At 33.6% G+C, this 13,301-nt stretch overlaps 1 protein-coding gene across 2 annotated transcripts; it reads right to left on the reverse strand.

The window, feature by feature from the left end:
- Positions 1 to 2,298: 2,298 nt before the first annotated feature.
- On the reverse strand, positions 2,299 to 13,147 carry LOC130990367 (inorganic pyrophosphatase TTM1-like). 2 transcript variants are annotated; one of them, XM_057914588.1, is made up of 12 exons: positions 12,938 to 13,147; positions 10,769 to 11,148; positions 9,779 to 9,893; positions 7,867 to 8,062; positions 7,658 to 7,771; positions 7,389 to 7,562; positions 6,540 to 6,734; positions 6,001 to 6,123; positions 5,808 to 5,920; positions 5,479 to 5,602; positions 4,448 to 4,720; positions 2,299 to 2,607 (listed from the first exon to the last, which is right to left on the reverse strand). In XM_057914588.1, exons 2-12 carry the CDS (start codon positions 11,106 to 11,108, stop codon positions 2,392 to 2,394), a joined length of 1,983 nt encoding a protein of 660 aa, XP_057770571.1. In that variant the 5' UTR covers positions 11,109 to 11,148; positions 12,938 to 13,147; the 3' UTR covers positions 2,299 to 2,391. The 2 variants fall into 2 exon arrangements, with proteins under 2 accessions (XP_057770571.1, XP_057770572.1); XM_057914589.1 differs by having other exon boundaries at positions 5,479 to 5,527; positions 12,938 to 13,120.
- Positions 13,148 to 13,301: the final 154 nt, after the last annotated feature.

The following is a 13,301-nucleotide window of genomic DNA, read 5'->3' on the forward strand; positions in this document are numbered from 1 at the left end:
TCATTTTAATTTTTAATTTCTAATAGAAAGATGTCCATTCTTTTTGTAATATATAAAAATTGCTCATTTTTACTTATTCCCTTCAATACGTATGATGTGTTTCTTCTATAATTAGAAAAGAAAACAAAAAAAAAATCATCAAATATGTTGGAGATTAAAAGATAAACTTTTGAAAGATAATAAGAATTAGGCCCGTACTTTGAACACATGCTCAACATGCTGCCGCTTAGGGCCCCCCAAATTTTCAGGGGCCCATTTTTTTTTTATATAGTATATATAGTATATAATTTTTTTTCTTAACAATAAAATAGAATTCCAAAATATAAGATGATATGCAAAGTGGAGGGTTTTTTTTTTTTTTGTCATTTAAATTAGGGGTTATGGCAAAAAAATACATGAACTTTGAAAAAAGTTGCAATTTTCACATCAACTTTCAATTGAAGCCTCAAAATACATGAATTTATATTTTTGTTGCAATTTTCACCTAAGTTTGACTTTCAACGAAATTAGAGCTTAATTGACAGTCGGAAATTCACCTGATGTTGATCTAACTTCTAATGATAATGAGTATTAATAAGAAGCTCGGAGGTCTAAGAAGACAAAAATTAATATATTTGACTTGATTTCAATTATCAATTAAGCTTCTAATTTCGTTGAAAGTCAAACTTATGTGAAAATTACAACAAAAATATAAGCTCATGTATTTTAGAGCTTAATTGAAAGTTGAGGTGAAAATTGCAACTTTTTTCAAAGTTCATGTATTTTTTAGGCCATAACCCCTTTAAATTATATCATTAGTGTTGAATTCTTAGTGTATTATATTTTCTTGTCTTATGTTTGAAAACTCTTTTGAATAACTGACTGAAAACGATTATGCTAATATATTATTATTGTATCGTTAATATAAAAGAAAATTATAAGGATCCATTGTCTAATTTTTGCTTAGGGCCTTGCGAGATACAGGACCAGCTTAAAGAATTAAAAACATGGCTCAAATAAATAATATAATATCACCAGCTTAAAGAATTAAAAACATGGCTCAAATAAATAATATAACATCACTAATTTATTTAGATAATTTAAATAGAACTTAAAAATAAAAACCTTTATAGTACATATTTATTGTAGAATCGATAAATATGAAATCACATAAATATAGAATATACGGATACAACACATGTAAATATGACTTTTTTGAAAAAATTAAGTATATTAATTTTACATTATGATTATAATTTATAATATATTTAAGCTATTTGATAGTTATAATATCATCACATCTTATAATTATATAGTTTTGAATGTCATGTTCGTGCATCGCACGGGTGGGTATACTAGTTCAACATGAATTTACAATGGACTAGTGCCTGATTCTATACATACAACCATTTTACTTAGCTCCTTATTTGTTAAATATCTATATATAAGAAGAAAAAAAAATTGCCGCCAAATTTTCTATTCTTTTTACATTTTTTTTTCTTTTTTTAAGAAATCATTAATTTCGATTCATGAAAAAATTATATTTAACATGGATATTAAATTAAAGATTACGAGAAGATATTTAATTGGATATAAAAATTATACAAAATGAATTGGAAACTAATATGTTATGATCCTTTAAAGTGTTAAAATATTTTTTTTTCTCTCTCTCTCATTTATCCCTATTGTTGAGCTTCATACTCTTTTTTCATGACTTTTTTGTTTGTTGGAAGAAAAATAAGTAAATGCCATTTTTTTCATTTAAAAAAAAATTACATGATTGTTTAATTATAATTATTTTAAATTTAATTATTTTTAAATTATAATAGTTTTTAATGCAATTAAGAAAAATTAACGGGAATTTGTAAACAAAAAAATTAATTATATATCTAAAAATTAAAATTTAAAATATTATATAAATTTATTTAATTATGAGTCGAATTATATATTTATTTATATAAATATATGTGTTGTTACCTACACATTAATCTGTTGCCAATTGATTATAAAATCATACTTTCCATGAGGTCATGCTCAAACATCATTTATACAAATATTTAACGAGTCGAACTCAAATACCACCGACACTATCGAGTATACACAAGTCGAGCTCAGCTCGGTTATTATTTGGCTCGTTCACAGCTCATTGGAAGGCCAATTTTTGCGTATCATATATTTTTCTTCAAACCTTACATGCTCCTATGATGTCGAAATTGTCCAGTATTTTCAAACTCTCCCGTTATAACCCTGGCAATTAACTATAGCTATAAGATTTTCTCAAAAAAGGAAAAGAAAAACTATAGCTATAAGAAATCTAACTGATTCAACAGTGGATAAGTGTACTGCATTTCCATGATCTCTATATACACACTACATCATACATTGCATGCTTGTTTTATTAACATGATCAAGTCATGTCCATTTTCTATCCGAGATAGTTTTCAGCAACAGGATACCTACACCTCCAACAGCCAAAGAGAGTAGCAAAGGAATGCCATTTGATCCTAAATCTGATAATCCGTCTCTTCGTCCTTGATGAGACCGTTCCCCGTAATATTCATGGAGCAGGTTACTTAGATTGTCGACCTGGAGCATGATCTGACGTTGCCCGCGAGAAATAAGTAATACCTGCTAGCAGAAGAAAGAAATTGATTCATGGAATCAGCATAGAATCATGGCCACATTAATGCAACACTTGCAAGACTAGTAAACATTTAATCCAACACATAAAACAAAGCTCAATGAACCATAAGCCTTTCCCTTATGTACAAGCATTGAGATGTAACAAAGACATAAACTGTCATATCCCAAATTCAGTAACTACCATTAGCATTTATCACGATGCATCATTTCTTGCAACAGGACCTGTTGCTACGAAACTCACTTTTGGATGAGGGAGGTCAAAGGGAAGAATTTTCAGAAAAGAAGACGACATAAATGGGCAAGAACTTGATCCGTACACACAGCATTGAGTACAGAGTGGCAGCTGAATATGACAGTTTTCTTCTCCAGGATATAATGCTAACTTCACGATGGCTAAAATGTCGTTGACCTTTAGGTATATCTACCACATCATCAAAGACTGAAAATAACTAGAATATTTTCCAAATGACAAACACTAAGGTGGAAGGACGTTTCTACCATAGTTTCTTGAACCTTTTCTCTGTTCATTTCCTTTAACCACTTTCCTTTTGGTGTTCCATCATCAATATCAAGATATACCAACAATAATGCACTTTAAAATATTACTATATTTGAAGCAGCAACAATTAGAATATCACATACATTAGCAGAGATTTGAACTATGAGTCCACGATAGTAGTATTGCAGCCAGCTCTCATTATGAGAGTTCACAAGTTACTAACAGAACTGAGGCTGCATCCTGATCAGCTTCTTACTTTATGAAAGATGTAGAGTACAGAGGCAATCAAAAGGTAGTTCATTGCTAGAATAACAATTATAAAAGAGTTAACCCTAGTTTGTGCTCACAACATTCAGTGTTTTCCAGAAAATGTCCTCAACTTATGTTTTCACTTCAAAAACTCTCAACTTTGAAAAAAGCTTGATTTATGTCGGGCCTTACAGAATCTGGTGATGGAACAATGAGTCACTTTGCCGGATTCTTAGGGTTTAGGGGTTTTCTGCAATTTGATATTGAATAAAGCAAATTCTGGTTAGTCAAACTATGGCAAGAAGCAAGTTGATAGAGAAAATGGTCGAGGGGGCCTAGCCCAAGCAGCAAAGCTGAGTCACTAAAGACTCTCTCTTCCAAGAGGTCATTGGGTTCAAGTCCGACCGGGTGATGTGTGGATTGTATTTTGTTTGGATATTGGGTTATAATTTGTTTGGATATTTGGTCTAGTTTGTAATAGCATGATTGTTCTTAATTCGTTAATGTAATATACAATTTCATGACATAATATGTATCTTGTATCTCCAAAAAAAAAATAAAAAAAAAATAAAGTTGATAGAGAAAATGGCTTCTTATCTGTTGAACAATCTCTTTTTCCTGAACCAAAAATCATAGTTCCACCTCATCTTTAGTTTCCTTCTTCCAAATGTGCCTACATGATGTGACAAACTAAATCTATCTAAATAAATGAATGTAAGTGTTACTTTCTCTGGGACAATTGATCATTGAGCTCTGTAAATGCAACTGCCATTGTAATATCAGTTCTCTGTGTAACATCTAGATCTAGCGTGCCAGAAGAAAACTATATTATAACCCAGTTTTTTAACAACAATTCTGAATAAGCAATAATTATATTGAGCTTCACCAGCAAGATTAAAGCATCTTTCTTATAATTATGCAAAGAAACTGTCCCCAAGCCTTTGATTCTCTTGTTTATGAGCAAAACGATGAGGCAAAGTCCAGCTTGTGTAAATTCTTTGATGTCTTTCCCCTCTCAAAGGAGTAATTAATGTAGAGAAAGGGTTTCGAACATTAAAAGAGGGATCAAGAAATTACCTCATCCATGAAAGCAGATTCCCTTGCCAATTGGGAAGATGAGGATGAACTGGGTAGAAGTGAACCAGTCATCAGGCCGTTGCCTACACCAGAAGCAAAAAGAGACGATGGTGCAATTGCACTGCAGCCATCAGCTTGCAATGCCAAATTCTGCTGGCTAGCTGACATTTTCCTGATTGAAACCTTTGAGTTTAGTTCTTCAATTCGTGAAGTAAACTCATCCATGCGCTCATTTAAGGTGGAAATTTGTTCAGACAGCTGAGTAACAATTCCCTGAAACAGATATTAAGATTGACTGGTGAAAAGTGGATCGCATATGACTAGTTTGAGAAGAAAAAGAATAAAAAGAAGAGACAATATCAATGTGGAACAAGGTCTAATTTGGATACTATCTTCATTAGTAATACCATCACCACCACTACAATTAACATTTAGAACACTGTGTAGCATGAAATTCCAAGCCATATGACATCTAAATAAGCAATTTCTTTGGTACACAGTATTGGATAGAAGTATAGAGAATAAATTGTATTAGTTGGGATAATACACTGTTACAGCTTAGTCATGAAACAGAAGAGGTTCCAAATGATAGAAGTATAGATGCATTAAGAGCACGAATGTGTTATTTCTTAGATAGTCAATACTTGTAGAAGTCTGCCAGTGCTTGTCTAGTTGTCATTTGCTTGAGGAATTAGTTTTTCTTATTGCTAATCTCCAAAATAATTTAAAAGTAGGCCATAAAATTTCAACTATAACTAATAAGTACCAACTCTTTCAACAAACTCTAGCAGTATGGTCACCATGACACGGAAATAATGAAATATAGCTTCACACTTAAAATGCTTGCATAACTCGAAAAGTATGGTCAAAATCATGAAGCACTATTTTAAAGCCTGAAAGTTTTTATTCTGGAATATCGAACTTTGAAGTTATACTACATAAAGCATGAGATACCAATGTCAACAAATCAATAGAGAAAAGAATCAAAGATTAAGAAAACATCATAACCCACCTAAATTAGCAAGACTCACCTGATTAGCAAGTGCAGCTGGAGAATCTGGGGTTCTTCCATCATACCTCCTATTGTTAACAGCAAGTTTTGTCAGCTTACTTAGATTTCTATCACGCTGTGTCGTGTACGACTGAGAGATCCCACTGTGGATAGTTAAATAATCAACATGCTCAGAAGATATAAGACTTCCAGAATTTCACAGAAATGCTGGAAGCATAGAAACTCAAATATAGAACAGGCAAAACTCAAGTGAGTCAGTGACTAACTATATTAATGAGAATACCAGACAACTTTGAACTACTTAAGCACGGAAAATCCTTATAAGCTTTACCAGCAAGAAAAGCCTACCGATTCATGAACTTCATTCTTCTATCTGCAGAGGCTCGGGATAGAGCTTCTTTAGGACTTGAAACCAAATCATCATCAATGCTTAATTTCGTCTTCAAATCATCAGGCAGTGCCTGTGGAACTTGGGATGAGACGGAAGATAATAAAAAATGACAAAAAAAAAAAAATCTAGAAAATTTCAACTGTATTATACCATCACATCGTTTATGAGTTTCTCCAATTGAATTTGTTCTATGTATGTGCGTGGAATATAAGAACCGTCCAAACCCAGCTCTTTAGCAATAAATTTGACATATGTACGATCTTTTCCTTGCACCTATACATAATCATTAAATATAAAGCAATCAGATAACCATTTGCACCTCAGACTCTTATCCAGACCTAGAGGTAACACATATTGATCAGAGACAGATGTTATAATTCCAACTACACGAAGAGGAATAGAAAACTTTGGCATCTCAAAAGATCAATTTAGAAATAAATGCATGCTTTGGTTGCTAGTAGGGAAGTAAAAGTATTTTTTTAGTTTTCCTAACTCTTTCTTGAACAATATGAACACTTGCATATATACGGCATTGAAATAAATATCACAAACAACAGGTCCAACACACTAGAGGAGGATTAAATAAAAAAATGAAATATTGTATAGACCCTTGTGTCACATTGTAAGAATCTACTTATGCAACCAGGCTGTAAGCCTGTAACTAGATTACTAGAAGAATGACATAATACCTGGATGTATTTGCGGTTAAGTTGCTCCAACCAATCAGTTTTTACACAAACTTTATCACTGGAGAACACATGGCTGCTTCTTTTCAGGATGGATGCAATTGTATACCCTAGTGCCATCAGTCCACCGAGAAGACGCACACTCACTTCAAATGTGATTCTTGGAGATATGATGAAAGGGCTATCCGTGACCCATTCCTGAAATCAAAATATATGATCGTAATGCTCATGAGCTCGTCATTTTATACCAGTTTACACATGGCAACAAATACTGATGGAAATACAGGTCCTTTTTAATCTTCAATCATGTGCCTAGAAACTAAAAACAAAAGAAGGCTCTGGGCTATGAGATAAGGGCATACTGCTTACGTTACTGCTAGTATCATTAAATTCAAAGGTCATCATAACATCACTCAAATCAACTGATCTTTTAGTTTTCCCATTATACATTGAAACTCCTTATATAGAGAAAGAGATAATGAATTAGTCTCACGAAGGGACATTGCTATTCCATCAAGAGACAAAGTTGTTGTATCCACACATAATGGCATATGTTTAAAATGACAAGCTCCAAGAAAAAACACAGAATACCTACACTTGTACGCAAAGACTTGCAAAATACAGTTGAAGGGAGAAAGTAGCCAACAAATAAAAGTCAGGAATCATGAGAATTTCACAGATACTATTGCGTGTGCTAAGGAAGTTGGAATTGAATGATATCATCGCTTAAGTGGTAGAATTTTCAATTAATAATACAATTTAGTCAAGCTTATGGATTTACTTTTCTCATTTATATTGTCACAAAACTCTGCATTAAGAAGAATATAAGAATACTTTATATGCCAACTAAACCTCAAACATGAGATTGTACTTTCCATCTCTGTTCCTCATCCTCAGGTACGATTGACATGCTTCAGGATCTTCACCAGGCGGTAGAAGATAAATATCATAAGTTTCCTCTGTGCTTTCACTATGATCGTCAGAAAAGACAGCCTTAATTTGTTCCACAGTCACTGGCCTTGTTGACTTAAGCAGGAAACATGAAAAACCTAGCCGTCAAAATGTGGGATATACATATGTAACACATCCTCAGTCTGATTTCCCAGAAAATGATGACTCACCTTCAATATGTAGGTGGGGTTTTGAAATCCGGAGAATGGATTAAATTTATTAATAATTTTTATATGTGCTGTTTGCAGATCTGGTTCAATAAAAGCTTTGTACATCGGATATACCTGTACACATGGATACAATAAGACTGCAGTAATTCATCTCTAAACCAAAATATCAATAATGATTTATGATGATATAAGCAAGGATGAAGGTGCACTGTTTCAGATATCTGATGAATAATCTCTTCAGGCTCTTGTCCTGCACGTTGAATGTCTCTCAGGACACGTTTTACAAGGTCAAAGTGCACTCCACCGGTAACAGAAACACGAAGGTCAAGGAGAGGCCGTAACTTTTCACTCAAGGCATATATTCCTTCGATAATCACAATTCGAGAGCTAGGAACTTCCAGAGTCCTGCTAAGAGTTGGACGTTAACAAAAAAACTTGTTAAAGCAGCAACAAATACATTTAGATGGATACAGTTAACATGCCTGAAAAGAAACACAATGGAAAGAGCATATAAGATAATATCTTCGGATGATAATGCTTTCTCAAAAGAGAAAATGATGCAGAATATCTTACAACTAAATTCAAAAGCTATTGTTGGACTCATGTCTGCCCAACAAGAACCACAACAGATAGGGAATTAGAAACTACTAGTTATTTCTCTTCATGAAAAGTGTTTTTTTTTTTTTTTTTTGGGGGGGGGGGGGGGGTTGTTCGACAATTTTAGCATTGGGCCATTGGTGGTGCTTATTATGCCTCACCATCTTCAGAGTGCCCATACATTAGTACTAAGACTTAACTTTTCAGTGTATAGTGGGTAAAACTCCAAGGGGCTTCACTATCAATAGGAGAGATTTTTTTTGCAAAGAGTGCTGGTTTTGGAGGTCTGGGCCTGGGGCAACTCGGTTTTTGTTATGAGAACCAAAAAATATCAAGCATAGTTGAGATGTGAACTGAAATGGGGATAGGCATTAGCAAAAGAAGGTTCAGCAGAAGGAACAAAATACATGAAATGGTTGAAGTTGAATCAATTGAATACAGATTGCAGGAAGCCAAGACAATGCAGAGACACTAGCAACACAAAGTAATGAACAATTATTAACACTAAACATTGAGCAGCAGATTAAAGCTATTATTCTCTCCGTCTCCAAAAAACATGTGCAATGTGCCATTTTGGGACATCTCCCAAAAATATTCACTTACCATTTTTGGATACTACCCCACCACAAATCCCTTATTTCGTATTCCTACTTTTTAACTTATTCACAAAAAAACCACCATGGCCCACCATTACTTTTTGTTAATTATCCCATTACCCATTATAATACTATAATAAAGTGCCGCATGTTTTTCAGAGACAGAGGGAATATTATTTAACTTTAAACTGGTTACATGGATTTCAGTGGAGGTAAACAAGGATCCCTCAGGATTCAGCCATCCCAGTTACAAATAAAAGAAAGACTTTGACAGACCAGCAACTGGGTTACAGTTGATGAGGTTATTTCTCAGTTTCACAAAAGAAAGCAGGTTTACAACTAGAGTTTATGCATCATTTAACTTCCTCACTTCCAAAAACTTCTGCATTTCAGTTTCAATAGAAAATAAAAAAAGAAAGTAAACAGTGATGAAAATCAACTTGTAACTTATGCACAACCATCCATTAGAGTTCGTCAACAAAAAGAATCAGAAGTCTAGGCCTCTAAGAAACAAAATGAATAAGAAGTCCAGGCCTCTAAGAAATATTTATAAGGAACTTTTGGTGCAACAAGACAATCTTATACAATCATGCACTGCTTGAATGAATGGGTATTGGATTTTTCAAGTGCTAAATGATATTTGAGTTACAAAAAGTCAAACTCTTTTTTTTGACCATGCATTGTATCTTCTCCATATTCTACGTGATGATTAACATCCAAGTATTACTAACTTAAACTTATCTTTACTTCTTTGTAAAGCATGATGTTGCTAATGCTTAGATATATAATGCCACCATTTCTATCAGAAACAAAAGAGCAATACTATAAATTTTTGTTGCAATAGTTATACTTGGAAAAGAAGCAATGAAACATCTAGAAAAGAGATACAACAGCTGCTGCTATGCCAAAAAGTTGGAAAACACTTAACCTGTAGCCTACTCGAGAGCTAGACTTAAAATCATATATGGGGATTTGGACAGCACTTCCAGATTTGAGACCACGGATATTCTCAAGTAGAGTGTCATAGTCTGTCAAGCGGGGATCTGTTCAGAAGATATGGAGCACTACAGTTTCAATAGTTGGGTAATCCACCAGTAATAGCATCTTAATATGTTCTTTAAAATTTATAAACATTGAAAGCAAGAATGAGAACTGGTAAGTACATCGCATTAATTTAATACCATATCGTAATGTAGCTGCCAATACTAATAATCTCTGCATTGTTCCTTAAATAAAAGAAGACGTGAACCACTCAAATACCGCATTGAATGTAATCACAAATTTCAAAACAAAAATGAAGACTTATTTAATTTCAGCTTACATGAAACCATTTCATAGAAGTTGATACACACGAAACCTTTTTCGTCATTCACAATTGAAAAAAAATAAGGGAGGTTTAATCATGTACCCTTTCAGCCATATAATTGAATCATACAAAAAGGCACTTCAAGGAAAGCTTCATTTCCAGCCAAAAGCTATGCAAGTTATAATTAATTTGAAAAGATACAAGGTTTAAACAACTGGAGTTTACGCAATAAGTTGCATGCAATTATCTCTTCAAATGATCATCATAAAGAAAGTGAAAAAGGAGAGAGAATCGAAAAAACTCTGAATTTCATCCCGGCACGAATAAAATAATCTTTGCTTTATGAGGTAAAAATTAGTCTGAGAAGAAGTCTCTACAGTTCATCATTTAGAGAACTTTATGGATGACCGGGATTAACTGGAAGTGCCCAAATTATCCATTGAATAGAACAGAGACACATCCAAACCAAATACAGGAAAATGATAGTGCCTGAAAGTAGATTTTAAGGCATATGATAAAATTCAAGGAAAACGAACAAACTGTATGCTAAAGTTCTAAAATCAGCTTATTGAACAAGATTTATTTATCAAACATAAAGAAGGTTGAATTTACCATCAAAGTTGCCATCAATAATACGGGAAGCATCATTGTAGTTATCCATATTGATAACAGCAATGCTAGGCATAAAGGTAAGGATCTTCTCAGTGAACACCGTCTTCCCGGCTCCAGAAGGACCTGCCACCCCCACTAATACCATCCCTTCATTCTTCTGAGCCAATAATTGGCAAGCACGGACAAATACAAAGAAACCCTTTTCGAATGATAGTGGATCTTGGATGGGAGCAATCTCAAAACGATCAGTATCCTTTCTCTTAATGATCTGAACTTGATCTCTCAATAGGCCAGACCGTCTCCTGGGTGATTCAGCACTAGGAAGAGTATCCTGAGTCATACTGAAGATGACAAAAATCTCTAACAGTGCAAAACTTTCACTGCAATAAGTGGCAACTATAAAAATTTCAGAAAGAAAAAAGAAGAAATAAACTCCATCATTATAACTTTCAGCATTTCCTATGTGTATGCTCATATTATCATCTAGATTTGAATTTTAAGATTAATACCTTTGGAAAGGTCCATACTTCCAGTGAACTGAAGATTCAATTTTAGGTTTTTATTAAAGTCTGTGGCAACTGTTCAAAATGAAAGAAAGAGCAAAAGACAATAGAATGCATGAAACAACCAAAACCTACTACACAAAGCAACTAATACAAACTGTTTTACTCCATAAATGATAAAATCAATTCCCATCTTTGTCATTGCAGATTCTGCCAAATGCAAGTGAATCAACTCAAGAAAATAATTATCCATGGCCACACAGAGCCACATTATTCAACACAATATGCGAAACTAGTTCGATTGTGTCCATACCAAGTTTTTTGGCTGCAGTTTTCTCCAATTTAATTTTCCAAAAGTGTTCTATAAAAGAAACTAGGCACTATGCATGGAAAGAAGGATTTAATGCCAACTCAGTTGGAATTAGAAAGCATTGAGGAAAAATGACAATAGATGATGGATTGTTTCTCTAAACTGAAATTTGAAGCAGAAATTGTATCATACTGAAACTCTTCAAGGTATCAGTCATGATATTAATGAACATGTTAGTAATTACCATGGGAAAAGTACATTAAAAACAAGAGCAAGGCTCTGCTTATTGTGGAAGATGTGGAATATATGAAATTCATTGTATATCTGTAGACTGTAGCTGTCCAACCCATGAAGAAAGGGGTATAGCTGACTTTTCACAATATTATTTCTACCTTTTTCTTGTGATAAAACAATACAGAGTTTCTCAAACTAGTCGAAAACAATATTGACAAGTACGAAGCTCATTCGAATGTCTGGAAACAAGTTATTAGCCAGAAATACTTTTCGCATATTTGTTTGTGATTATGGAAAAGGATCTTTCCTAAGCAATCATTTAACTAAACTACAACCTGTGCAACCTGATCCACTATCAGAGGGAAATCATGAGCCCGGTGAGTCATTCCTTTTCCGTAACTATACATCAACGACCAAGAACCTCAATGATGATTAGTGAGCTAAAACTGCAAATGTCTTTCAATTTGGACATTATAGCTCTTTCATCTTAAGAAAATGTTTGTATAAACATAAATACAACTATGAAAGGTTATTAATCACTCCTCAATTACTGAAATCGATAATTATCTCAAACTTGCAGGGGAAGAAATTAACTACGTAGGCACTGCTAACTAAATTGAGTTTGTAAACACAGTTTTCAACTGGATTAAATCAGGACAAGGACAAGAAAACGAAAACAGAAGACCCAGCAAACTATCTGCCGGCACAAGAAGGTACCAAAATCAAACCCTATCGAACTATAGTTTGGGTACCGGTGAAAATCATGGGACTGATAACTAATTCATAAAGTAAATTTGAAGTACTCAACTCTTCACAAATCTTTACAGGTTCTCAATAATGCGATTCAAATTGAACAAGAATAACAACTCCCCCCAACAAAAGGGGAAGAAAAAAAAAATCAGTAGAGCAATTAATATCATGAAGGTCCAAATCATCAAAGATTTTATATCATAAGAAACAAAATTACACAAGTACGATTTCTACAAATTTAAGGAAGAGCAACATTAGCTCAAAACTACAGCTATCAAGCAAAACACCGGTAGCAAATACATGCATGACGCCAACAGCAGCAAACACTATGAAAATAAAAATTAGTGCGAATTGAGTAGCGCGACAACCGACCTTAACAACAAGAACTGGATTGCAGCTGAGTTCCAGAGAAATGGAAGTGATGTAGCATAAATCGTATTGAAAAGTCAAATGGGTTTTGATCTTTCCAACTGTCTCACAAAAGTTTGTTTGGATATTTTTGTTCGTGCCCTTCAAGCTCTGTTGTCTTTGTCATGGGTTTAAAGTGGTTTTGACAGTTGATGGAATATTTCAGATATGGTCAATAAGTTTTTCTAATTTCCACTATGTATGTACCCTTGAAATTAGGGGTGCGATCGAAAATCGATCCGATTTCTTAAAATTAAATTATTTAAATTTTTAAAAAATGTCAATTAATCCAAATAAAAATTTTCTTCCAATTGATCCGATCCAAACT

The sequence above is a fragment of the Salvia miltiorrhiza genome, chromosome 6 (genome assembly GCF_028751815.1).
Source record: "Salvia miltiorrhiza cultivar Shanhuang (shh) chromosome 6, IMPLAD_Smil_shh, whole genome shotgun sequence".
In the NCBI taxonomy this organism is placed as follows: Eukaryota; Viridiplantae; Streptophyta; class Magnoliopsida; order Lamiales; family Lamiaceae; genus Salvia; species Salvia miltiorrhiza.